Source organism: Myotis davidii, unplaced genomic scaffold (genome assembly GCF_000327345.1).
Source record: "Myotis davidii unplaced genomic scaffold, ASM32734v1 scaffold455, whole genome shotgun sequence".
Classification (NCBI taxonomy): domain Eukaryota; kingdom Metazoa; phylum Chordata; class Mammalia; order Chiroptera; family Vespertilionidae; genus Myotis; species Myotis davidii.
Window position 1 is genome coordinate 2,535,122 of NW_006287459.1, and position 24,588 is coordinate 2,559,709.

Below are 24,588 nucleotides of genomic sequence, written 5' to 3' on the forward strand. Positions count from 1 at the left end.
GGATCTGAGTAAAGGTTGGGGGAAAAGATGAAAACAAAGCAGATGTTTGAAGTGAACAGTTAAATTACACCTCAAAAAGCTTAATTTTTAAAATGTCACTGGGGTGACTGATTTGAACAAAATGTATCCTGTATGCTTGAGTAGATGTGCCTTTGTAACTAGCAGGGATGCTCTATTCCATTTCAGTATCAGAAAACCATTGGACTTCAGCCTTTTAGAAAGATGAACAGCTGGCTATCTGCCCCCACATCGCCTCTGGCGTCCCTGAACTTGAGTGTGATCGGTGAGTGAGCGGGTGTATAGGCTACTGTCGGATCCAAATAAAAAACACCAACAAGGTGCTGCTAACGTCTGAAGATCCACGTCCATATGTAGGTCAGACTCCAGATATACTAAGAGTGAACATTATCCTCACCTGTTATACATATTCAGACTCTATTATCAATTGAGGTACAACTGAATAATTTCTATTGTACGAGTAAAACTGACATTTGATGATTACTAAATATTTCTGTGTAAGACTAACTATCAAGGAGTGTCAGATTGTAGACTAGAGAAACCTTTAGAAGGCACAGTCTGACAGTACTAAAAAATCATCACTTCTGCTCATTATATATCAAACTTGAAAAATCTGACCACTGATAATGAAAGTGGGAAATCATTTTTAGATACATTTCAGATTTATCCTGGTATCATAGAAGTTCACTCCATGATTTTGATACTTGGATCTGGCTATGGCCCAATACTTAACATTTCGCTATTAGGCATTCTGCCAAAATAGGTATTTGCTGCTTCTAAAAATGTATAACGACACTCACTATGCCTTGAGAAATGCTCATTTGTTTTTCTTTAAGTGAATGTTAGCAAAAAAAAAAAACACAACCCACCACAGTAAACCATTTTATCTTTAAAAACCAAGATAGTATGACTGAAACATACACAGAAATGAAAGTAAACTGGAATAGAGGGTCATATTTGGGAGGGGGTGGGAGCAAAGATATCATCTCATGAAAGTGTGTGTGATGCCTTCTTCTCACCTAGACAGTCCAGAAAAATCCGCTCCCTCCTCCTCACATCTTTCATCTAGTTCTTTCAGAGCTAAGGTGACATCGTCCTCACAGATGGACTCTTGGTAGCTCTCAGGGGCCAGAGGCTCTGGCATATCAGTTTCCTCTAAATCAAGAATTCCTTGACACACGAGAGAATCCTGCTGTTCTTGAATTACGTATGCCCCCACATCTCCAAAGGCTGTAATAACTTGTTCCTCCTTTAATACTGAACTTGTATCCTGTGAAAACAGTATTTTTATGGACTTTAATAACGTTAAAACAGACAATTTATCAACATAAAATAAACGACTATTGCCATCGATATACAAGTATTTTATTAAGTTGTCTTCATTCATACAGTTTCATTTTTGGAATTTTTTAGATTCTGACTATATAAAGTTGTTTTTTTAGAAATAGTTCCCAGGTTTTTAAAAAAGGAAATTAATATGTTATCACTATTGCCACATATAAACACCAAGGAGTTCTCTTAAGAGGATTTAGGTGTTTAGTTAGAAATATATTCTCTGGTAAAATATCTTCTCACATACATATTCTAATTCTACATAAGAAGTTTATATTACTATAAATTCTCTCACATAAAATATAATTTCTTTCATTATACCAGAACATTATATCCAGTAAATTCTAGATATAAGGAAGGGGGATAATTCAAAATAGTTAACCCACTGGCCCTGTGGGGCTGCCCATGAATCAGGAACAGGTTTTGACTAATCAGGAGAATTAAACGGAAACAATGATGGTTCATGGTCTTCCTGGCATAAATGAGCTGAATACTTGTGATGTAACAATTGCTTTCGGGTGTTAAGACCACACAACCTTATTACGTCACTGAGTTACAGTTCAGAAACCACTGGGAACTTTTAGACTTTTGTTTTTGAAAAGTAAATGAATTACAAGCTCATTTATCAAACAGGATGACTGCATTCTTCTAACCCCAAGCAAATGATAATACAAATTTGCATGGATATTCGTTTAATCGGTTTGAAAATAAGCACTATTTGGTCCCTTACAGTTTTAAGAATAAAGGCCAGCTTCTTGTATTGCTTAGACCCAAGTTACTACTTAGTTTTACGATAGTTTCTTATCTTATTTTCATGGACAAAAATAGATTATTCTTCCAAAATATGAAAAGTAAGTGAAAGTCAGAACCCTTGACTTTTGACCAGCCTGGGCCTTGGTTTATTCATTTGTAAAATTTATATAATAAAAGGATTCTGATCAGGTTCTGGGCTGGGTGCAGATACATGAATATGGTACATGTAAGGTAAATACCATAAGCCACAGACAAAGGACTGCTGCTCCTCAAAGAAGGGAAAGATCCCACCTGGTTGAAACAATTGAGAGCCTTCTCTTTGGAGGAAACATGTGATGGGCTGTGACAAGACCGGGTTGAGCTGTGGAATGAATGTCTGTCCTCCCAAAATTTACATTTGGAACCCTACACCCCCGTGGATGGTATTCGGAGGTGGAGCCTTTGGGAGGTGATCAGGACATGAGAGTGGAGCCCTCCTGAATGGGATCAGGGCCCTTAAAAGAGGCCAGAGAGCTAGCCAGCTCTTTTCCCTCCACGTGAAGACACAGCAAGAAAACGGTCATCTGCTACCAGGAAGAGGGCCCCATGAATCGGCTGGCACCTTGATCTTGGATTTCTTGGCCCCTGGAACTGTGAGAAACATATTTCTGTTGTTGATAAGCTACCCAGTTTATAGTATTTTGTTATAACAGCCCAAGCTAAGATTGGTAGTATTTCAGGGAAAAGGAATTAGAAGTTGTCAAAGGCATAGAAATATGGCAAGAAAATACAAGGTGTGCATGAAGGGATTGAGTCTTCACAGAATAATACGTCAAAAAAAATACAGTACAAGTATTCCTTAGTCATCCCAATACCTTATATTCACCACACTCAAAGGTTTCCATCTAAAATTTTTTTGATGATTTGGTCATTAAGTAATAAGCATCAGTTATTTGGAAAGACAGTTTATGTGACAGTGCTAGAGACATTCCTAGAATTTTTATTGGTGTTAATTTTTCCTTCTACATCAATTTAAACATATCAGGTTGAAATAATCCACCAAACTTCTTAGTTTAAGGCCCCCATTTTTCATTAGTTTATACCTATGTCTGGTTGTCATTTGTTCTTGGATAATACATTTTATAATTGTATATATATCACATAATATACACTGAAATTTGCTCTAGCACCTAGATTTCATGAAGACACTGCTTTTGGGCTAATGGAATGGATTCCATGGCTATATGTGGATTATGAGAATCAAATTTTCTTATTAGACAAACACAAATATACTTTGTTACCTTCAAAGGTTCAATACCTATAATGAATAATTTCTGTCACCCATGAATTGGTCTCCAAACTATTATAAACCCTGGAAGAAATCCTCTGTGAAGGTTTTTCTAATAAACACAAGTTCAGAACCGAGTTCCCTTCCAGCCCAGAAGTTATAGTCATGACATGAAACACCGTTGCCTGTTGTTTTATCTTCCTGATATTAACATAATCTAAGAGAAAAATTCAAAAACACTCCTAGGAATAGATTTTTTTTCTTCATTCGTAAAATAGCTCACCTATTAAAATTAATTCTATTCCTTATTTTAAGAAAATGCTTTAAGTAATAGAGTTATGGTTTTATGTCAATATCTTGGGGCTTTCATACTTCCTTAAAAAGGGGGCATTTTGGGGTCATTTGACATTTTTAGGCAGAGCAGGGAAAACCAAATTAGGCCAACATACCCAACAGATACAAGCTTGTATTATTTCTCTGGGACAGCATTCTTTTGGGTGATAGTTGTAATGTCAATAGAACTGTTTCTAAATGAAATACTATGGTTTAAAAATACCTCCTTCGTTCTTATCCACCAGTTCACATAGTTTATGTTACTAATGAAACCCACTACTGTGGGGAAAAAACCCTAGAAAATGAAGTGTTTTTCCTTTAGGAAAGGAAATAACATCAGGAACTTTATAGTGCCTAGGAGGTAAGCCCACTAAGTATTATTGGATGAGTGAATGCCCATCTGCAATAACACAATTTCCAATATACCATACTAAATGGAAATATATGAATTATTTCTGGGAAGTAGTCTAGTATGCTTGTAGCTTTTTAATAACCAAAAATGAAGAGTGCCCTATTTGTTAAACAATATTAAGACATATAATCATTAACCACACTGCTTTTCTTAAGAAGGTATTTCTAGCATCAGTCGGCTGTTTCCATGGTTTCTAATGAGAATGTCTGTTGACCTTTTAACGTTATGATCCAAGCTAGACACGGGATTATGAACTGGTAGTTAATGCTCACTTAACAAGCCTCCCAACAGCTGAAAGAACTATCGTCCATTTAAGGTGCACCTCTAAATCCCGCCAGTCCTGGGTTGTAAACATTTCTCCCGCCCAGGCACTTGGTCTTAGTTCAGGCCCTCTTCATCTCTTCTAACATTATCTCCTTATCTCAGCCTCCTCCAGTCCACACTCCACACCTCTTACCATGCAGACTCTGCTAAAACACAAGGCAGACCCTAGCCTTCCCCTGATGATAGGTGCCTAGAATGCAACAAGCTGCCTGTGGCAGGTACAAGAACCTACTTTCCTTTTTCCATAAGAAAAGCTGAGATTTAAACAAGAAACATAAATCAGACCCTGTCCTTCTGCTTAAAATCCTCCTATGGCCGCCTGCTGTGTAGTCTCCAATGGCGACCAGGAGAGCCCAGCCCGACTCCCCCATGTCCCCGGCTGCTCCCTGCACCCGGACACTCCCCTCACATCGTCAAGGGGTGGCTCCTTGCCCCTTCGGCTTCACCTCAAACGCACCCACCCAACCCTCTCCCCGACCCAGACCACATCGCCGTTCGATTTTCTTAGTATGAGTAACCAGGGGTCCTCAAACTACGGCCTTCGGGCCACATGCAAATAAAATATTGTATTTGTTCCCGTTTTGTTTTTTTATTTCAAAATAAGATATGTGCAGTGTGCATAGGAATTTGTTCATAGTTTTTTTTTAAACTATAGTCCGGCCCTCCAACAGTCTGAGGGACAGTGAACTGGCCCCCTGTTTAAAAAGTTTGAGGACCCCTGAGTAAGATGATCACTTTCTGATACAGTATTTATGTTTTATTTGTTTTACTGTTTGTTATGTCTCCCCTGCTGGAATTGAGCTCCCCAACCCAGGAGCCTTTGTCTCTTCACACAGCGCTCTGAGCCGGGTGCCTGGACTAGTGCCCAGCACATGGCAGGGGCGCACCCGCTGGGCATCTGCTTCAGTGCCTGTCACAGGCAAATCGTGACGGCATGACGTCCTATCCTCTCAAGATAGTCTCAATCTTCAGCACGGCACACAGGACCCTTCATGTCTTAGATCCTAACCCTCTCTCCTCCACTGTATTCTCCAGAAATACTGCGCTTCCGGGTGTCACTGGAACCGACTCATTTCCCACGGCCGTGCCTCTCCACACGGGGTCCCTCTGCCTGGCAGGGCCCGACTGCCACGGAGCCTGTCCTTCACCACCACCGCCCCCTGCACCGCTGGCCAGCCTCGAGTTTCCACAAAGCCTTGAGCTTTGTGTCACCGAGTGTCTCAGACTGAAAGGAAATGCTCCTTTCTCACCTCCTGTCTCCCCGAGAGCAGGGCGCATGCCGGTCCATCTCCCCAGCACCTCACTGAAAGCCTGGCATCTGGTAAAATCTCAGTGACCATCTGCTGAACTGAATGCTCTAAACTCCAGCTAGACCAGTAGGAGCATTTTTAAAAAGCCACCCAAATGCCTTCATTTCAAAATATGTCTGCTTGCTGTTAAAGATGTAAAAGAGACTATCAGTTTAATAAGAGCGTGAGAATTCAACTTACTAAAATGATGAGATCTACTGACTGCATTAATTTGTTTAACACTGAAAAAATAGAGTTTTTCCCTAACAGTTACCAAGGCACGAAAACACATATAACAGAGCTATATAATCACTGTTTTAAAAGAAGTATGTATAATAATCTTAAAAAAAAAATACACTAAGAAAACTAATACTTACTTATTTTTAGTCAGTCATTAGCTTGGAATCTGGCTTACTTCTCACAGGCCTTGCCGAAAAACACAGCGCTAGTAGTTCCAAAGTCTTTTTTTTTTTTTTTTAAAGATTTCATTTAAACAACTGCTAACACAGCTGGCCTGAGGTTCCCTCCCAATCCCAGCACCGATTACTGAACCCCACACACACAGCGAAAGGAAACGGAAAAGCAAAGCGGCCCTTAGAGGCGGCAGCGCCCCCGAGGTGCCCACCGCCCCGCAGCGGCTGCACAGGAACCGAATCATATTCTGCAGCCCAGATGCTCATTAGGACACTCGGGGCTATTTCTAACCTGCAGGTCATTTCCTTCATCCACCGGCTGTTTTTCATCATCCGATTTGACTGTTTTATGTCAAAATAACCCGCCAGGTTAGAAATACCGCACACAAATCAAATGTTTAGCATTATCGGGTGAAGACTCTCTCTGAGAGGAAAGCAAGGGATGCTCGAAGGCTAAAAGGAGCCCAGATTGGCCATGCACCAGCCCCCACTGCTCCCCACCTCAGGCAGCTGGCTGTTAGCATTGTCTAGAGAGGGCTCCAAACTGGGGGTCTCATCTCTGATTTGGAGCACTTCTTCTGCGGAGATGCTGCCCGTGGAGTCTTGGGACTGGAGCAGCTCAGGGTGGTCGGGTGTGCTTTCATCGGCAGCAGAATCACTGTTTAACTAAAAGGAGAAACAGGAAAACAGGGAACTTATTTATGAAACATGTTCTATATCATAACATATTGGGGAGGCTTGGGGGGCGGGGGCGGGAGGGGCTTAGAAAGATCTTTAGCTTCCTAAAATGGCCTGTGCTCCATCCAGTCTCTATCCGAACGGGTGCTGCTAACGCAGGCCGCTACCCACCAGCACGGGAGGCTACGCTTTGCTAAACAAAACTAACAACGGGAAGAGGTCCGCGTAACTGTGTTCCTCCCGGACACGTGCACACTTGGGCAGCAGTGTTTGTGTTTTCGGTTGGTCTGAGTGTCTGCGGGCAGGCTCCTCCTGGGGCTTTGGTGACACGCACGCGCCGAGTCTCGGGCAGCAGCGGTAGTTTTCACTGTGAACCGCCGTTCACCGACTTAAACGGAAATCGGTACCACGGAACGTCAGTGATACAAAAAGAATCAGGGCAGTGCACCATTAGCTGGTTTATAGTTTTGAAAAGTAGTACCAATTAATTAGAAAAACTGAAAAGAAAATATTATAGTTTTTCCTCTTTTAAGTAGGCTGTAAATTTTTCATGGTCAGTATTCAACGTAAGAAATATGAAGTCTGTGATTCAAGTAGGTAGGAAAAAAACTCCCCCGACCCCCCCTCCCTCCCCGCCCCAGGAGGTAGCTACTTCAAGTTTTTTATCTCACGGCCACCATGACGGGGTTGGCCTTATGAGGAGACAGTGATTCTGCCCGAGGCTCTCGTGAGAGCTAGTGAACCTGATTAAACACTCACTATAGCCCAGGTGGCTTTCCTCCTCCTGAGACAGGAGGCAGATACAGTCAGGAGTCCTGCTTTAAAGGGGCGGGCAAGGGCCTGGGGGCGGGAGGGAGTATTGTGAGCACAGTTGCACCGCAGGTAGGGGGCAGTGCCAGCCTCTGAGCCTACAATCTGGCTCCTGGGAGGGCCTGTGCCTCCTTCACTCCGTCACTGTAGTTGGGAACCCAACCATTCCTTTATCAGGGGCGGGGCCCGTCCGGCCCGCAAAATCATTTGGTCTGGCCCTGCCAAGGCATTAGGGGTGAGTTAATTAAATGTCTGACCAATTGTAGCAGGCTCATTTTTAATCTGATAATTTTATATGGTCCGCAAATGATGTTATAAATATCCAGATGGCCCTTGGCAGACAGAAGGTTCCCCACCCTGATTACATGAAGACAGTCCCATGGAGGACCAAGCCTGGGTAGCATGGGTCTAGAGCAGTGGTTCTCAATCTTGGGAATCACCTGGGAATCTTTTAAAATCCTGATTTCTGGCCTCATTCTGGAGGATGAGGCCCAGAAGTCAGTATTTTAAAAGATTCCCAGGTGATTCTAATGTGCAGCCAAGGTTGAGAACCATGGGTCTAGAGGCACACTGCCTGGCTCAACCCCACTCCCTCGCCGCGGGGGCCCAGGACAAGTCTGCAGAACTGCAACAACCATTCGTAGGTCGGTGGTTCGGGAGTTATGGTGACTAATACATGTAAAACCCCATGAGCAGAGACTGGCACATCTTACACACTCAGTGAAGGATAACGCTTATCATTCTGATACTTAAGTGGGGTTAGTTGAGAGACACAGTGGGGCAGGCAATGAGATGCTAAAGAATGAGAGGCGACAGAAAGCCAACCACAAACGGACAACTGTACACCTGGTGTAAATCCCGCGCAGCCCGGCATTCAGCATCGCTGCCAGCAACTTGCCAGCAGACTGAGTGTGGGGCCAAGTAAGGAAAGGCCCGCTAGTTCCGCGTGGAAAGGCACACTGTGGACACAGGTACACCTGCTCCACGCGCGCTGACTCTTTACTGCATGCACCACGGCTGTTCCACACACCCTTCCTCACACTGCATCTAACCTTCCTAACCTTCCTTCGCCCCCACGTTTCCAAAGGACCCGACTATTCCACAGCCTTCTTTTACTCATTTTTCACTCATTCTTTAGCTCTCTGTCATCAGCCCACGGGATACAAGTCAGAGGCTCCCTCTGACTGACTTGATTGTGAGACCAAAGTCGTGCTCAATCTTTCCACATTGACTAGAAGAGAAAAGCAGGGAGCAAACTGGTCTTCATGCTGATACTAAAAACATGCATCATTCACGGGAGGTCCTCTGAAAAGGCCCAGACCAACTAGCCGCTGCCGGGAGGGAAGCGGTGTAAAACCTGTCTTAGCCATGGGGTGTGCAGCACCCACGCCCTGTACGTCAGGGATAACGGCATACCACATTACTGCTGCGAGTCTGTGTTTCCATTTCAGTGTGTGCATTTTACCCCAACTGAAATGAAAACCAGAATAACCAACACACAGGAATTACTAGGCTGGAGGTTAAGAGGGTCAGGAGAGCAGCCGTCGCTGTGAGAGGAGGTGACTGGGTACCATCTGCGTGCGCGAGAGGATCTGGCTCGCTGTGAGGGCCGCCTCCTCCTCCGAGGACTCGTCCGTGTCCTCCTGGTTGGTCAGGTTGAGGCTGGGGGTGCTGCTGGAGCACTTGTACTCCTGGAGGGACGGCGTGTCCCCTTTGTCAATGCTGTCCAGCGAGCGCCGGCGGACTCCCCAGTTGAAATTGTCCATACTCTCTCCCTGGAAAAGCAATGTGACTTTTAAGACCTCAAACAGGCGCTGGTAACCGCAGTAAATGTAATACACCGGGGAAACATACACTAAGATGAAACATACTCAGTGCATCGTCATAAGCAGAGTTTCAATCAGCCCTTCAGTTTCTTGAAACTTTTAAGACATCATTAAATATTTATACTTCAAGAGATCCAAATATTTGGTTGAAATCCTCATTTTAACTAAGTAATTTTCTTAACTTTCTATATCGATTACTGGGGACCGACAAAATCTACTGTCTAGGCCATTTCTAGTCTAACACACAAACACAATGAGATCACAAAGAAGACAAACACACCACGGACAACAACAAATACACAACCCACAACACCAGGCTGCAACTTACCTGCAGCTCCTGGTTAGCAAAAAGGAAAACACACAGAATTAGCAAGAACGAAGACAGACATTTAAATATACACTACACTTCTTGGGGACAACTCTGTGATTTCTCTAACTCAAAGACTGATTCAAGCTCTGGATTAAGCTTTGTGCAAGAAGCCAACATGTGATTTAAATTACTTTTTAATGCAAAGCTATGTGGAGAAGTCAGAGACAGACAATGAAAACAACATTTCTATGGTACACTTCAGCAACACAAACTGTAAGAAAAAATCTTCAAAATTCACATAGACTTACTACTTGATACAATGCAAAACTGACTTAAACTAACAGTGAGTTGACAACATACAAGGTCATAATTGTTTTAGTCTGTAGGATGGTTCCGACTAAACCAAATGGTCATTTCTTATTATAAAACAGTTTCAGCTATTGCAGCATAACTCTGGCCACTTCAAAAGGTCTAGAGGGAATATGTTTCACCCAGATTTATGTAAGTTTCTTTTACCCTAAGCTGATCCTCCTTTTGTAAGGATATAATTCTTAAGGCTCTTTCCTAAGCCCTGACATGACAAATCACAGTGAGTGGGCCAGCAAAATGTGATTTATTTGTGTTCCTTTACTCAAGAGGGATTGTCCTGAATAGAGGCTTTCAAAGCCTTAACAACAACAAAAAAAGGGTAAATAAAGCAGAGGAATACTTATTTCAAATAAAATTTAAGATGGAAGCCAGTTGTATAAAATCGATGAAGAGCAGGAGCTCTAGCCACTTGGCCCTTGGCCCTTTCCCTGCTTCCAGCGCATGTCCCAGAGGCCTCGGGCTCTGCAGGCCGGAGCTTGAAGAGCCACCTTTCTGGAACACGTTTCAAATACTACTGTGTATCATACACAGTGATGGCGACAGCCCTCACACGCACTGGGCTTTTAAGGTTTCATTAGCAGTTAAGTTTGTTTTGTAGCAAAGTCTTTCCTGTTACCCTGTTTTAAGCAAGACTATATTTAGATTTTTAGAAAATCTCTATCATTTGATTTGGCCTAATTATGAGGCAGAAATTAGCACCACTCTCCCCAAAATACTGTCATTGGAATTAAAGATGGACCTGTAATAAGCATCTTTAATTTCATATGACTGAAGTTGTATTCAAAAGCGGTTTTTACCACCACGGACAATTTAGAGTATTAGATGAACTAGGAAGCATTTAGTGTTCTTAAAAAACAATAACAACAACAACAAAAAAAACCCCACAAAAATAATCCTAACATTACCAAAATGTCAAGGGCCAACCTTTAGAAGTTTTAAATTCTGAACTCTAAAAAGCAAATAACTGCAAAAGAATTCAGCAGCTGCACATGCCCGTGAGGTAGGGCAGCAGGTCTCTTCAACCCATCACACTTTAAAAAATATACATATATATTTTTATTTCAGAGAGGAAGGGAGAGGGACAGAGATGGAAACATCAGTGCTGAGAGAGAAGCATTGATCAGCTGCCTCCTGCACCCCCCATACTGGGGATTGAGCCTGCAACCTGGGCATGTGCCCTGACTGGGAATGGAACAGTCCACACTCAACCACTGAGCTCATCACACTTTCTGAAATTAATTCTAGAGGGTGATGACCTGCCCTTTTGGAAAACAAATATAAAATGAAAGGGAGATAACAGAAAATATCAGTGTGCATAAAGCCCTGGGTAAGGAGGCACACTCTTGAATATTTTATTGTAAAGGTGTGTGCATGTAGCCCTAGCTGGTTTTGCTCAATGGATAGAGCGTCGGCCTGCAGACCAAAGGGTCCTGGGGTTGATTCCAGTCAAGGGTACATACCTTGGTTGCAGGCTCCTCCCTGGCCCGGGCCCTGGTCAGGGCTCGTGCAGGAGGCAACCAATTGATGTGTTTCTCTCACATTGTTTCTCTCTGTCTTTCCCTCTTTCTTCCACTCTCTAAAATCAATGGAAAAATATCCTCGGGTGAGGAGTAAAAAAAAAAAAAAAAAGTTAAAAAAATTACAGTTATAAGAAAAAAAAAGTGTGTGCATGTATATATTTGGATGTGATATAAAATGTATTAACTATGGATCACAGTGGGGAAAAAACCCAAAACGTTTAAAAGCCACTGCCCTACAAGTTGCTGAATAATACTTGTGGGGCTCCTAGCGAACCTGTACAAGCGTTTCTGGGAATATGTAAATGGTGAACTATCAGAGAATCCTGCATAGCCCCTGAGCTAGTGTAGAGGCACCTCTCTGAGGCTCTGTGGTCATCTCCTCCTCTCTGCAGGGGAGGCTGAAACATGCAAGACCTCCCTATCTGGTTTCCCATCGACAAGTAATGATGTGACATGGCACAGGCCTGACACCTCATTCCTGCACCTCACCTAGGAGGGCCAAAGGAAACACCCCTTCAAGAGAGCTGAATGCATACGCGTTATATGGGTGACTTTAAATTCTTTGGAGCAAGATATACCGATGACATGGTATGGATACCAAATAAGGCGCTTGAGGCTCTTGAATGCAGATATTGCTAACACTTTTAGAATGAACATTTTCTTAACCTATTTGACATAAGCTTTCCCCATGTTTGGGCGACTGTGATTTAGGGACTCAGTTACAGGGACAGGTCCCGAGTAGCCCAAGGCACCAGGGCAAACCTATTCGCTTTGCCCCTGTGACTGTTTCAGAAACTGGCACGTGTCACAATGTGGGCCAAGGAGATGTGACGAGAAGTTCGCTAAGAGTTTAGGAGAGCAACTTCTTTACTCTCAGGAGAGCATTTCTGGAAGGGACCCCACTTCTGAGCACCGCTGCTGTGGACGTGAGGCCACGCACAGCAGGGACAGCCATCTCTCTGCCGTCGGAGGTCAGGCTGACTTAGAGAGAAAGGCAGAGCGTAGAGAGCAGCAGAGAGAGACGCAGAGACCGCCGTGCTCCGTATCTCTAAGCCCTGACTGCCTGGCTCGGCTGTGTGAGCTCAGAAACCCACTTTCTGAGTTGGGTTTTCCACTTGGAAAGCATCTGAACGGACACAAGCATCAATTTGATCTAAACTGAATCCATCTCGAGGAGAAAGCCCTTTGGGTGTTTGATGAAATGAGGCTTTTGAGAGAACTGCTACATCATCAAGCAGAAAGCGGTGAGGAATGTCACAGGAAGAGCCTCCCCGTCATGTGCTATAGGAAGAAGTTTTAAGAGACTCAAATTCTTTTGAACCATCAGGTTAGTGTAAGCGTCACGCTCTTTAAAATTGTCTGATAAATTTAATTATTTTACTGTTTTGCTGCACATTAGTTTCTATATCACATGCCAAGCATTTAAGCCTAAGCTCACCCTAAATTTAAAAAATACTTTTGGCACAGCATAGGAAATACAGTCAATAATATTGTAATAACTATGTGTGGTGTCGGGTGGGTACCAGACTTACTGGTGGGAATCACTTTGTAAATTATATAAATGCCTAACCACTGTGCTATACACCTGAAACGAATATATTAAATGTCAACTGTAATTGAAAAATAAAAAAAGATTAAGAAAAGGACTTTGGAAGAAATCCATTTCTTACTTTCTATTTTAAAAGATAAAGACAAAAAATTAGATGTTCCTCTTTTATTTCAGATTTATTCTGCTATTGGACTGACTGTACTAATCATATTTAGTTCCCAATTTAGGTTTTTATACTCTTGACCTTACACTGACCTTAATAAGGAAAGAGTCTATGGTCAAATCTTTAATTCTTATACAGTTACAACTATTCTATAAATATTACAATAGGAAGCCCAGATCCTTACCTCTGCATCTTCCAATTCAACATCTAAAAAGTCAAAATCCTTAAAAACTCCAAACTGTTGTTCACTGGTATTATCTTCCACAGGCACTTCTTCCTCTTGAATTACGTCTTCTGTTGCAGAAATTAGACTAGTCTGTTGGTCACCGACTTCCAAATCTTCGTTAGAAGAAAATACCACCTGACCCCCCCACAAAAGAATAAAAAGCCACCAGTCAGCTTTGTCATTCTGCATAGGAGACGCCCTCGCCCTAAGAGCCACTGCAGGCCTCAACTGTCAGTGAACTCAGAGCTTTCCCTGGTCTTCATGCTGACATCTAACTGGCTGAATCCTTAATTAGCACAGCTGCCAAGCGCCACAGAGGCCAGTCATGCTTTTTCATGCTTAGTCAGTACTACGCTAAGTTACAAAAGCCAAGCAAGGAGACAATACTTTCCCTTTCTTCACGGCACCACAGGATTTTTAAAACCTCTCCACATGCTTTCGCGATTACTCACTGAGGGATTCTTCGGGAGGCCAGACTCTGGGCCACAGAGAGCAAGCACGTTCATTAGCTTCTCTCTTGTTCTTCGCTAAGGGGGAAAAACATTTCAAATGTTAGGATTCCTGATAAAATAACACAACTTCTCAAGTTTTCATACATATAATAAAGTTGATTCTTCTATTCCACAAATGTTCAGGGCTTTTTTTAAATCCTCACCTGAGGACATGCTTGGGGGGGGGTGGGCAGACGGGGGGAGAGAGAAATATTGATCAGTTAGTTGCCTTCCGTACATGCCCCAACCGGAAATGGAACCCGTAACTCAGCTGGGTGCCCTGACAGGAATTGAATCGGCAACTCTCGGTGCATGGGACGATGCTCAACCAACTGAGCCACTCCAGGCGGGCATGAATGTCCAGTTTTGATGTTCTTTTACGTACCTGTGATAACTGTGGCCTCTTCCAGCTAACAGGGACCAAGGCGTTAGAATTAGAACCAGAGGAAGTAGAAGAAGTACTTCTAGTAACAGCAATAACTTTGGGTTTCCCATTTCTTCCAGCTGTGGTATGTTGATCACCATATTTGTTTCCAATAATTGGTGTCTACACAGAAACAAAATGCCAATGTTTGACTCAAATGTTTCAACATAAAAGGGTTGACAGTATATCTATTACATTTTTTTTTAAAACAACCAACCAAAACATGGCATAAGGAGAAAAATTACTTAGCATGTGGTAGATGTTACAAAAATCAAAGTTGTCTTTTTTTTTAATCAAGAGATTTCACTTTATTAGAGTCTCTGAGACTATCAGAGAGCTTATTTCTATTTTCAGTATAGATCTGCTTTCTTTAAAAACAACTACCTCCAATCTTCCCCATGTGATTTTAAAATGTATCTTCTTTGAAAGCTCAGAAAATGTAAAAATAATTAAAAAGAAAATCTCACTATTCAGATTTAACATCTATTAACATTTTGGTATTTTTTCAATGCACATTGTTAAGCACGTCAATAATGTGCTTTTGCAAAGATCCAAGATAAGTAAGAACTTCAATGAGAAAGATATCTGTGTAGCTTCTTACTACAAATCCAAAATTTATTTCAGTATAAATTCTATGAAGATTCAAAACTCATTTATATATATTTGGCTTTGTGAACTGTCTTGAATTTGCATTTGAAAATAATATTCAAGCTCATTTGCATGTTGTACAAGTCCCTTTTTATAATCTGGTGCCCACTTCCACTCGGCTCTGAACTCCACACACCAGCAAAACGAAACTTGCTATTGTTTCCCAAACAGGCCATGCTGCCCACTTTGCATGGAATATTCACCAAAGCAAACCCCTATCTATTTTTTTAGGGCGACTCCACACTTCCAAGGAGGCCTTCTCTGGTACCACCACCTCCGGGTAACTAGACTTGGACAGTGATTTGTTTATGGGCCCATCTCCCTTCCTCCACAACAGTCGACTGGACCACACGTTGACTCATCTCTGTCCCACTAGTACAGTGGTTCTCAACCTTCTGGCCCTTTAAATACAGTTCCTCATGTTGTGACCCAACCATAATATTATTTTCATTGCTACTTCATAACTGTAATGTTGCTACTGTTATGAATCATAATGTAAATATCTGATATGCAGGATGGTCTCAGGCGACCCCTGTGAAAGGGTCGTTCGACTGCCAAAGGGGTCGCGACCCACAGGTTGAGAACCACTGCTCTAGTATATCTCCAGTGCCTACGCATTGCAGGTACTTAGGAAGTTTTGAAGAAAAAACTGAAATTAAGTATATCAAATGTTTTGAGAATTCGTATCACTGCCTCAGTTATTCCATTGATTTGTATGGTTTGACCTGGAAAAAAGGAAAGTCCACTTTATAATTTCCCCATGCACTCCATATTAGAAATTCTCAGATGATATTAACTGAGCAATAAACATGCTTTCTATCTTAAAAAACAACAACACACCAATAAGCTCTGGATAAATTTTAATATCAAAACTAAACTGCAAAACAGTTTTTAAAATTTAAGTATTCCTAATCAATTAAAATGTGGTTAGATCTTCGACTTGTATCTTCCTCAAATCCCCTCCAATACTTGGTCCATAACTTCACTTCTCTCTTGAAAAATTCTTTCTTTGGCTTGTAAAAGACCATTTCAATAGCACCAAGATTGGGATTAGGTGCTGAAGAAAAAAAACGGGGTTCCCAGCAAGGGTCCCAAATCTTTACATGAGATTTATATTAATACTAGAGACCCGGTGCACGAAATTCGTGCACAGGGCGGGGGGTGGGGGGGGAGAGTTGCCCCACATAGCCTGCTGTTCAGACAAACGGTCATCCCTCAGTAATCCCCCCTACCAACCCGGTCATCCCACGCAGGCTGCTGTTCAGGCATTTGGTCATCCCCCCGACCCCCCTGCCGGCCTGGTCGCCCCAGGCAGCCTGCTGTTCAGTCATGTGGTCGCCCCCAACCACCCCCCCTGCTGGCCTGGTCGCCCCACGCAGCCTGCTGTTCAGTAATTTGGTTGTCCCTCACTAGCCCCCCTGCCGGCCAGGTCGCCCCACACAGCCTGCTGTTCAGTCATTATGTGAGGGTGTCCTGACCAATTTGCACATTACCCTTTTATTAGTATAGATGACATAGTCAGAGGCCCAGGTTTCCTTTTGGACTGGTGGGCCCTGCCTCTCTCTTGCACTAAAACACTGGGCTTCTCAGTTCTCAGTTTATTTTAGTCTTCTTGTTCCTTCTACTTTCACAACACTGAAAAAACCCTTAATTTGTTTTTTTGTTTACTTCCACCCAAGATTTCTTCTAAAACTTCAGATCTGAAAATCTAATTGACTACTAAGCACCTCAGTATGTTTCTTAGTCACTTCAGAGTCAAAATATTTAAGACTTAACTCATCTTTCTTTCCTGCTAAGAACTGTTCTTGAATTCCCATTTCCTCTGAATGGGACCAACATTCATGCAGTTGTCAAAGCAACTATCCTTAACATCTCTTCTTCACTAGCACCTCTTCTCCTTCCCATCAAATCCCATCAATCATTTCCTCAGTCTTTTTTGAAAACCATCTTTCCTCTGCAGTTGCCTAGGAACGGTCCAACATAATCTTTGTTTTTAATGAATTTATTTTTATAAGTATTACACATGTCTCCTTTTTCATTGACTGAGTAGCCTCCCAGGCTACTCCCACCCCTTGGAACAAGCCCCTACTGCCCCAGTGTCCTAGTCCATTGGTTATGCTAATGTGCATGCATACAAGTCCTTTGGTTAATCTCCAACATAATCTTTTGCTCAAAGTGTTCTAATAGATTCCTCACAGATTCCCCTCCCCTTCTCCCTGGTCTATCATCCATCCTGTTGCCTGACTGATCATCCTAAAATGCAAATCCTAATATTTCCTACTCTAGCTACAAATCCTTTAAGAATTCCTACTGCTTCAAGACAAAACCATTTTGTTACTAAGGCAGGGGAAATCCCCGTGATCCTGCCCTCGCCCTCTGTGACTTCGGCTTCATTTCTCTTCACTCTACCTGTTCTCTGTGCTTAAAGAATGCTGTACCAAATGGAAGTGTCTGGAGCACTATGCTTGCTCACAATTATAAGCCTCCCTTCACATGCTGTCTTTTCTGGGATATAATCTCCCCACTCCAAACTTCCATGTACACATGCCTGTCTAGCATTACTTACCCTTCCAACACTCAGCTCAGACCAAGTTACACATGCATTCCTACAGTGCCTTCAACTTACTTCCAGCCAAGCAACGGCCACTACTTTTATTTGCCTCTTTCCCCAAGAGACTGTCAGCTTCTGGAGAGGCTGCTCCCCACCCCCCTCCCATTTCCACAGCACCCATCTCAGTGCCTCCTCCTGAGCATGAGCAAAATCAATGCATTTTGAATGAACAAACATTTCTACGAGAGCATCTATATCCTGGGCATCTTACCTCGGATATATCAAAATGAAAATCTAAGGTCTTCCCAGGCAGCTCCTTGGAGACATTATTAAAAATCTTAGTGAAGGATATTTCAGGCGAACCCACGTCGCCGCCATAGGTCTTGGGGCTATCGCTGGGCACAACGAGACTTGCAGAGCGAGACACCACCAGCTTTAATATGTTAAGGGCTTCCTTCCAATAAGGACTCTGATTTAAAAACAGATTAGACATACAGAAGTTAACAAATACATATTTAACTAAGAACAAAAGTTTAGTTACACTGTAAACAATGAAAATATTATTTCTATAGAAACTCTGGTCATTATTCATTTTTACTCTGAGGTCCTTAAAGAGGATCTGAGTTTCAAAAGGAAAGGAAACAAGTTATTATTTGTATGGTTAGTTCTATGAGACACCATACACTTAATAATGTTTCCAAATCAGAATATGTTGCTTGCATTCTTCCAGTAAGTGCTTTATAAATAATAGTAGTCGGCAACAGAGGAGTGATACATACGTGAACGTTCTAAATAAATGAAGTTTATAGTTTTATGGCTCTAAATATTTTAAGTCTTGGTGGTAAAGTATTTTCAATACATACTTTTTTAGACATAAAAATATTAAAATACTAAAAAAAACCACCCATTAGATTTTTGTCTGTGACCCAAGCCCCAGATAATTAGGGTAAATACTGTGCTAAACTGATACACAGGGATTACTGAGTTGTATAAGGTGCTTTTCCCCCTACATATATGGTGACTATGTGTTTTGGGTTGTTTTTATGCTTTTCTTCATTTTGTATGTTTTGAAATAATTTAGTTGTAATTTACATGATAAATGTGTAGGTGTAGAAGAACCAATGTCAAATAAAGAATTTATATTTTTCCCTTACTATCTACTGAAAGGAATACATATAAAAACTATTTTTTTCTTATGTTTATGATACCAATATCACATCTCAACCTTGTATTATACACATTGTTTTATAGTTGACAATTCTGGGTGGGACACCTTTAAAACAAGAAAAAGGAAATGAAAAATCTTTTGCAGAACTGAATTATCCAATTTAATGACATCTTGATATAAAGACACCTAAAGTACAAAATATTTAACAATAAAAATGTCCACATAATATTGAGATATTTGAAGCATATCACTGTAAAAAAACAGTTTACATTTAACAAGGTAGAAATTTTTCCCCCCTGACAGTTAATTAGAGGCTCTGAGCATTAGAAAATACAAAACTTCTTCAGAAAGTTCCATAAATTATATAGGCAATTGTGTTCTAAATGTAAACGATAACCAATAGTTCAAGTCTGTAAAATGTTCAATGTTTGAATAAAGCAGAAGTCACTAATTGTGATGGGCCATCAGCTAAATATGACCTTGGTTCACATAACACTTAAAAATAAATTTGAGCCCAGTTGGTATTGCTCAGTGGTTAAGCATTGACCTATGAACCAGGAGGTCATGGTTCAATTCCCGGTCAGGCCAGATGCCTGGGTTGCAGCTCAATTCCCAGTAGGGGGCCTGCAGGAGGCAGCCAATCAAATGATTCTCACTCATCATTGATGTTTCTATCCCTCTCTCCTTCTCCCTTTCTTTCTCTGAAATCAATCAAAACACATCAAAGCCTGGCCGGCATGGCTCAGTGGTTGAGCAGCAACCTATGAACCAGGAGGTCATAGTTCAATTCCTGGTCAGGGTACATGCCCTGGCTGTGGGCTCAATCCCCAGTATGGGGGTTGCAGGAGGCAGCCGATCAATGCTTCTCTCTCATCAGTGATGTTTTTCTCTCTCTCTCTTCCTTACTCTCTGAAATCAATAATAAAAAGATAATAAATAAAAACATTAAAAACAATGAGTTTGCTGTCTAATAAGTTGTATCCACAATACTGATCTGCATAACAAGGCCTTGCTAACAGTTCAAAGGTGAAATTCAGTACAGACTAGGTTGACGTGTCATCCCTCACATTAAGCCAAGTCTGATGTTTTCACTTTCCAAATATCTGGTGCTTTTTATCAGATAGCATTCGGATTCTGCTTTTTGTCACTTACATTGAGAACATTGTTCCATTGTACACATTCCTGAAAATATGATTTACGGACTTACCACTTCTTTCTTCTTGGACATTTCAGGTGCCTCTGGTTTTTATGATTATAAATCACTCTGAGATGAACATTTCTGCATCAGTTTTGTGGTCACTCACCTGGACATATTTGCCAATAATCTTTATGATCTCCAGGTTAAACTGCTTGACTGGGGCAGCAGAGAGGTCAATGTGACTCAAAAGACTGTAGATGATCTGCAGCAGTGACTGCTGCATGCTGGACAGTCCTTTCTCCAGCAGCTGAAAGTGAAAGTTCGGTATTTACATTTATGATATTGAAAAGTAGATTTCAGCCAGGAGTTGAAGGTTAGAGGACTAGAGATCCAGAGACGAAGAAAAGTAAAAGGTAATGTCTATTTTCTTAATCTTAGTGTTTTCTTTTACTTTCTTAGTTTAACTGAACACCATTTATTTTACGTAAAGAGAAAAATCATTATACCACCACCACCACCACCACTAAAAATAACTACCCTCAAGCTACTCACACCAGCCCCTGATTGGCTATGTGATCTTGGACATGTTTCTTAACCTCTCTGAGCCTCTTGATTTTTCAAAATAAAATAGCGATAACACCTACCTCCTAGTGTTTGCAGGACAGTTAAATATATAGTTTTAAATACATGTTAGCAATACTTTGATAATTATTCATAATAATGCAGCAAGGATAACTTACACTAGTAAGAACAACATTTGGGGCAAAGCATCCTCTCTACAGAGCGGGCAAATGCTGCCGCGTGCGGCACCCCTGGGCTGACTGTGCAGGTCCAGACCTCAGGGAGAGCTGGTGCTACCTGAGTGGCGAGCTTTACGGTGGCACAAAGTGAAGGTGGTCTAAGGCAGCGGTCGCCAACCTTTTGGACCTCGCGGACCACCGGTTGGCGAGTGCTCATCTAAGGCACTTAAACTCAAAGCCGATGAAGGAGGTTAGCACTGGTTTTATCCTGACTCTTGTCCTAGATGGGTAGGTATAGGAGACATGGAGAGAGCTGGGTTCATGCGGGCCGGGAAGCTGCCAGGCGGACAGCCCAGTGTCAGCTCTCTTAGATGTACAGCTGATGGGAGCAAGCCTCTCAAAGCACTTTAACAGTCCACACAGTCCTGAAGCATTTTATGGCAGTCAGGGACGTAGCCAAGTTAAAGTGTTATGAACATTATTTACAACGTTCACTGAGTCATGAATAATGTCTTTTCTGTTTACACAGCATTTTAGGCTTAATTTAATTTCTAGAAGCCAACTTTCTAAGAAGGAAGGTAGGTACTAGTTTATCATAAGCTGACAAACATTTTTAGTGACTAGCAACTTCTTCCTTCTGAGGTTCTCTCTGTGGCTTTCTACTCAGTAACTTGCTAGGCATGAAGTTACTTCCTCAACAGACAAATATTAACTTTTTATGCGGTTCTAGGGCTAGGTTTTTTTTAAAAATAATTCTGTTTTTAGCCACCAAGATCATATTTGAGGTCAGGAAACAAATATATCATCAAAATTAAAAACGCCCTGGCAGAAATGCCTCTGCACACTGTATTATGCCAGTAGGGATTTCACAGTCGAGAACTACTTGTGTAGAAGCAAAGATGACCATTCTCGAGGATCAAGACCTCTAGAGACCCATTTTCCATTTTAAATAAAGATGAGGTTTACACTATTTTGAATTCATATCTCTTAGGGACAGTGAACGAAGACATAAATACTGAAAATGAAAAACAAAGTTTATATAAATGTCCTTTATACTGGAAAAAAATGATTTATGTTTTTCTTTAAAAAGGGATGCAATCTATAATCACTCTCAAAACAATTTGAAGATTAGTATCAGTGCTCCTTTTAGAAATACGTCTGCATACAAGTTTTGCCACAGAACAGGCAAAGAAATCCACCACCGCCCTTTGGTAAATTTACCTCCGCCAGGTAAGTCACCAGGTTAAACGTGGTCTCCGAGAAGGAGTCGTGCAGGTACCGACACACCACGTTGATCCAGTTGGCGCAGTCCCTGGAGTACGTGTGTGTGCTGTACAAACTCATCATGTGCGCCAGATTGACAAGCGTTGGGCATTTTTCTTCTGCACAAACCTAAAAAAAATAAAACAATTTCATTCACCAAAAATAAAGATGCAAGTGTAAGCTTGATTTCATACTACATATATTCAGTGAAACCAATGTATATGTTGAAGCTTCAATGCCTTTTATTTCAGTACAGTAGGAAAGTTAAGCAGAAGAGAAAAAAAAGGACCCGACATGAAGAGACTAGCAATAGATAATATGGAAAGGTAATTAATATGTCAAATACTCCTGTGGGTGCTAAACAAGTATGGCTTTTTCTCAGTCTGCTGCTCTGAAAAACCATCTTTGGTAAAAGCCCATACATGGTTTTGTAAAAACTATACAAAACAGGCTCAGACTGGGAATTCTCTGGGAGGGTCAGAGATGCCTGCTACAGACATGGTTTAGTCTGAAGTCACCTGAGGTCCCACTAGAGCAGTAAATTGCAAAAAGCCTCAACGTGCGCATTATACTCAAAGGACTTCACTGGACTCTGCAGGATGGACCTCAAACTGCTCTTCAGGAAACTGCCTAAAGCTCTTAAGGTCCTTGGCCGATAGTTTTATTTTTCTTGAAACTTTTATTTTTTTCCTGTTTTTTAGACTCAATAATTTACATTGTCCTATCCCCAAGTTTGCCGATTCTTTCTTATGCATGCTCAAACCTGCCTTTTTTAAAAAAAAATGTATCTTTGTTATTGAAAATATTACAGATCTACACCCTCTCCCCCAAATCATTATAGGCCACTTCAAAATACACTGACTTCCTGCAGCACCAGGGGAGCTGAATGTTGGGGACCTTACTGACCAAATGCACCTGCTTGGTCTATCTGTGCCCTAAGTCCTAGGTGAAGATGTTCCTTTTATTCTCCTCTGGGGACACCCCAACAAAGCAGAACTGGAAAAGGGCCACACCACTCCTACACGGCTAGCCTCCGTGAAATTTATTTTAGTTTCTTCTTCCTCACTTATTTTTCCATCTGATTGATGGTTTGTATGTATCGGCACAAGCTGCCTGGAGCACTGAGTAAAGAAAGTGGTGTCACCTTTTAAACTACAGATATTGTTGTAACTTTTAGATGACTCTGACTTTTATTTTGACTAATCATGTGGACGTTGTCACTGGAGAGGCCCGCGATACAGAGGTACGCAGACTGTGCAGAGACTAACACAGCACCGTAGAAACTATTAAAGTCATTAAAACCAGCCTATTTCATGCAGGAGAAGCCTTTTACCCATACAACAAGCACCAGGAAGAAAAAAAAATTGGTTGATAGGTCTTACATGTATTTCAAAATATACTAAGTTATCATACTATTTTAACAAAAAATCACATTTTACAATTTCACAATTGGTTCTTTTTCAGGGAAAAAAATGTTTTTAAACATATTTTATTGATTTTTTTACAGAGAGAAAGGGAGAGGGTTAGAAACATTGATCAGCGAGAGAGACATCCATCAGCTGCCTCCTGCACATTCCCTACTGGGGATGTGCCCGCAACCAAGGTACATGCCCTTGACCGGAATCGAACCTGGGACCCTTGAGTCCGCAGGCCGACGCTCCATCCACTGAGCCAAATAAGTCAGGGCTCAGGAAAAATTTTTATCTTTCCTGAACAATAAGACATCCCTATAGAATTCTTACATTCTTAAATAATATTTTCCCGTAAAGAATAATTTTTAAAAACCTATATTTAGGACAAAAGGAATATATGCTGTGAAATTTTATAATAGTCCAAATGCTTTCGATTTTGGAATTACCAGGTTAAAATCGAATCCAAAAAGTCTCATAACAAATGCTTGTAAGCGTACTATTTCTGTCATAACAAACAGCTGAAAAGGACAATATCTGTCCTAAGGCCTGCCTCATTTTAGATTCTATGCTTTCCAACGGCACAAACAGTAGACCCAGAGGTATCTGCATAATGAGGAAGCAGGTAATGGCAGAAAATTACTCGACAGCTTAAGTGAGAGACTAATTAAGAAATCAATTTATCCACATCCTGCAGGTTGCTGAAGCGTACAGATGGAGCCTCTGTGTGCTGCTCAACAGGAAGAAAACAGACTTAAAAAAACACACAATTTATGACTCATGGAAAGCCATATATTTTATTTCTTAAAAAAAAAGTATTTGGAATTTCCTATTCTTTGTCTCAAATTATGACAGAGGAGGCTTGACACTTGAGGGGCGTCCACACCCGCCCGGTGGGGTAGCTGGGCTGCGCTGACCTCTGACCCCAGGAGTTTATTTAGCACATTTTGGCGGAGGCTCTTCAATGCTTCTACTTCCTTTATTAGGGAATCTATGCTTTTTATTTTCTTGAAATCCCAAAGTAAGCCAATATACTTCTCCCCAATATTTTTTTTTACCCCTCATAAAGGGAAAAAAAACCCTTGTTTACATTTTTCTGTGTCATTAGAGTATTAAAATGAAAATTATTTTAATGAATTATTTATTTCATATAACTTTTAGACT

The 24,588-nt window shown here is 41.5% G+C and overlaps 1 protein-coding gene across 7 annotated transcripts in view; it reads right to left on the bottom strand.

Moving 5' to 3' along the window:
• The window catches only part of FRYL (FRY like transcription coactivator), a 174,177-nt gene that overhangs the window by 18,226 nt on the left and 131,363 nt on the right, over nt 1–24,588 (bottom strand). For 5 of the 7 annotated variants that reach the window (XM_015560996.1, XM_015560992.1, XM_015560995.1 and 2 more), the window contains 9 exons: nt 21,974–22,144; nt 20,179–20,319; nt 17,978–18,175; nt 14,469–14,630; nt 14,045–14,119; nt 13,551–13,727; nt 9,201–9,404; nt 6,643–6,807; nt 1,038–1,288 (listed from right to left, as the gene is read on the bottom strand). In XM_015560996.1, coding sequence (XP_015416482.1) covers nt 1,038–1,288; nt 6,643–6,807; nt 9,201–9,404; nt 13,551–13,727; nt 14,045–14,119; nt 14,469–14,630; nt 17,978–18,175; nt 20,179–20,319; nt 21,974–22,144 — 1,544 coding nt within the window. Of the gene's footprint in view, nt 1–1,037; nt 1,289–6,642; nt 6,808–9,200; nt 9,405–9,783; nt 9,793–13,550; nt 13,737–14,044; nt 14,120–14,468; nt 14,631–17,977; nt 18,176–20,178; nt 20,320–21,973; nt 22,145–24,588 lie in introns of all 7 variants that reach the window. The other 2 variants (XM_015560990.1, XM_015560991.1) reach the window with 2 other exon arrangements.